Source organism: Mandrillus leucophaeus, unplaced genomic scaffold, assembly GCF_000951045.1.
Source record: "Mandrillus leucophaeus isolate KB7577 unplaced genomic scaffold, Mleu.le_1.0 Scaffold495, whole genome shotgun sequence".
Lineage (NCBI taxonomy): Eukaryota > Metazoa > Chordata > Mammalia > Primates > Cercopithecidae > Mandrillus > Mandrillus leucophaeus.
In genome coordinates, this window is record NW_012105309.1 from 458,742 (window position 1) to 461,304 (window position 2,563).

The window sequence follows — 2,563 nt, forward strand, 5'->3', positions numbered from 1 at the left end:
TTCCTTACGTATTTAGATATTTACCCTTTCTACCACTTAGGGTTTGCAACTATTATCTTTCATTTTCTGAGTTGCTTTTTCACTCAGTTGATTATTTGTTTGTTGGTTTCTTTTTTGATGTGCAGATGCTTTAGAGGTCAAGGCAGCCCCACTTGCCTCTTCTCCCATTTATTGCCCGTGTTTTTCGTGTCATAGCAAAGATATCATCACCCACATCAATGTCAAAGCGTCATCTTCATATATTCCTCTTGTCGTTTTATGGTTTCAGGTCTATGTTTGGGTCTTCGATCCATTTTGAGTTGATTTGTGTATATAGTATATGATAAAGGACCACATGTATACAAACATCAAATCCTAAGGTGCAGTACAGTAGATATATAACATTTTTAATTCTTATTCACATCTCTATAGAGCTGGAAACAAATTTTTGGCTGTAGACGAACTTTTTACCTCGATATGTCAGTGTTCATTTCACCTATCATATGATAGGGTCATTGTTCTCTTCACACTGGCCCCTACAGGAGGCTACACACCCCATGCCTTCATGAGTGTGGTCAAGCCCTTGATGCCTGCAATAAATGACGCTTTACTTGATAGGAATTCATGCCTGCTGCCAGAGTGTAGACCTACAGAGAGTAGTAGGGCCATCTGCAGGAAACGAGACATTTGTTGCCTGACCTCATTGAATAAAATCACTGCTGTTATCCTTTGCTAGAAGAGTTAAAAGTAAATATTTCGTAAAGTGAGAAACAGGAATCCTCATCATCATCCTTTCCAAACCAGTACAGACACTAAACATAGAGATTCAAACTAGAGTGAAAGCTGGGAGAGCAAAGGAAGAAAACAGGGACATTGAGACCAATGGGATCCCACACAATCTCCAACGAAATGCACACCTCCTCTCGCTGAGAAGGTCCAAGGTTTCCTGTCTCTGAGCCTTCTCTCTGCAGACATAGAAATCCAGACTAACTCCTCTCTCCCGACTTGTCCGCTCCCGCTCTCCCTCTTCCAGGTCACTCCAGCCATGAGGACCTTCGCCCTCCTCACCGCCATGCTTCTCCTGGTGGCCCTGCAGGCTCAGGCAGAGGCACGCCAGGCAAGAGCTGATGAAGCTGCCGCCCAGCAGCAGCCTGGAGCAGATGATCAGGGAATGGCTCATTCCTTTACACGGCCTGAAAACGCCGCTCTTCCGCTTTCAGGTGAGACAGGCCGGCATGCAGAGCTGCAGGGTCTAGAGGGATGGATGGGAGACAGAGTCGGGAATCGAGACTCAATGGTTCATGTCACTTAGGTGGCTTCATTTAGCATCTCTGGGCCTTGGTTTTCTCATCTATAAATTGTATAGAGAGCCAAAGAAATCTAACAGGTTTTCTGTCTTTAAAGACTTGAGGCAGCTCTGCCTGGAGAGTAACCATTCTTTTATTCCCTTACTTCCTTAATAATCCTTTCACTTTAGAGAATCAATAAAATTAAAAAATAAAACTTGAAATCAAGATATGTCTGTGAAATTCAGTAGGTTTAAGACATGAAGAGACAGTCTGACACTCTTTCTTGATTCAAACAAGTCATCTTCATTACACGGAGAATATTTGACTGTATCTGTACAACCGTTTCTAAGAGTAGAGACAAGCCTAAGAGTGCGTTCAGGTGTGTGTCTGATGGGGCAGAAGCACAAAAATGAAAGCAAATGAGAATAAGTCTCAAATCCTGCGTGACCAGCACTGCTCTGTGTATTTATTCTTATTGACTGAAGCTGTTCATGCTACCGGCCCTAATGCAGCCAACATCCCTCATTAGCTAGCACATGACTTCTCCAGGATTCCCTTTGCCACCCACTGCTGACCTTCTGATCCATTTACGATGCTCTCTCTGTGTCCCCAGAGTCAGCAAAAGGCTTGAGGTGCGTTTGCACACGAGGATTCTGCCGTTTGTTATAATGTCACCTTGGGTCCTGCGCCTTTCGTGGTTGACTCCACCGGATCTGCTGCCGCTGAGCTTCCAGAATCAAGAAAAATACGCTCAGAAGTTACTTTGAGAGTTACAAGAAATTCTTGCTACTGCTGTACCTTCTCCTCAGTTTCCTTTTCTCATCCCAAATAAATACCTTCTCGCAAGATTTCTGTCTTTACATCTCTTTCACCATTGATGTGTCTTTGTGCCTCAAGACACTTGGGATGCACCTTCCAGAATCCTAAGGTTTTAAACAAAAGAACATTCCACATTCTAGGAATTTCAAGCAGGAGTTTGGGCTTCAGACTCAAATGGAAATGAAGGCCCAAATCACACCATCAATCTCCCCATCCACTGCTCTGTATTTTCACTCTGCCTCATTGGCTCTGGATCCACTCTCAAAGAGCTGCCGTGTGCTGGGCAAACAATCATTGTCAGTTTAAAGTTCAGGCAGTCACAAAATCATTCCTCCTCAGGAGAAACCAACATGCTCTGTACTGAACAATTGGAGTTTTATCGAACGCGTCCCAGTTACACATTTGCCTTTTAAGACATAGGGCTACAGGAGATCCACTGAAACAACTTTAAGAGGGAAATGGGTTGTTAGCAAAGG

The 2,563-nt window shown here is 43.8% G+C and overlaps 1 protein-coding gene across 1 annotated transcript; it reads left to right on the plus strand.

The window, feature by feature from the left end:
- Nucleotides 1-1,024: 1,024 nt before the first annotated feature.
- LOC105550696 (theta defensin subunit A-like) lies at nucleotides 1,025-1,937 on the plus strand. The gene is made up of 2 exons (XM_011995680.1): nucleotides 1,025-1,199; nucleotides 1,882-1,937. Exons 1-2 carry the CDS (start codon nucleotides 1,025-1,027, stop codon nucleotides 1,935-1,937), a joined length of 231 nt encoding a protein of 76 aa, XP_011851070.1.
- Nucleotides 1,938-2,563: the final 626 nt, after the last annotated feature.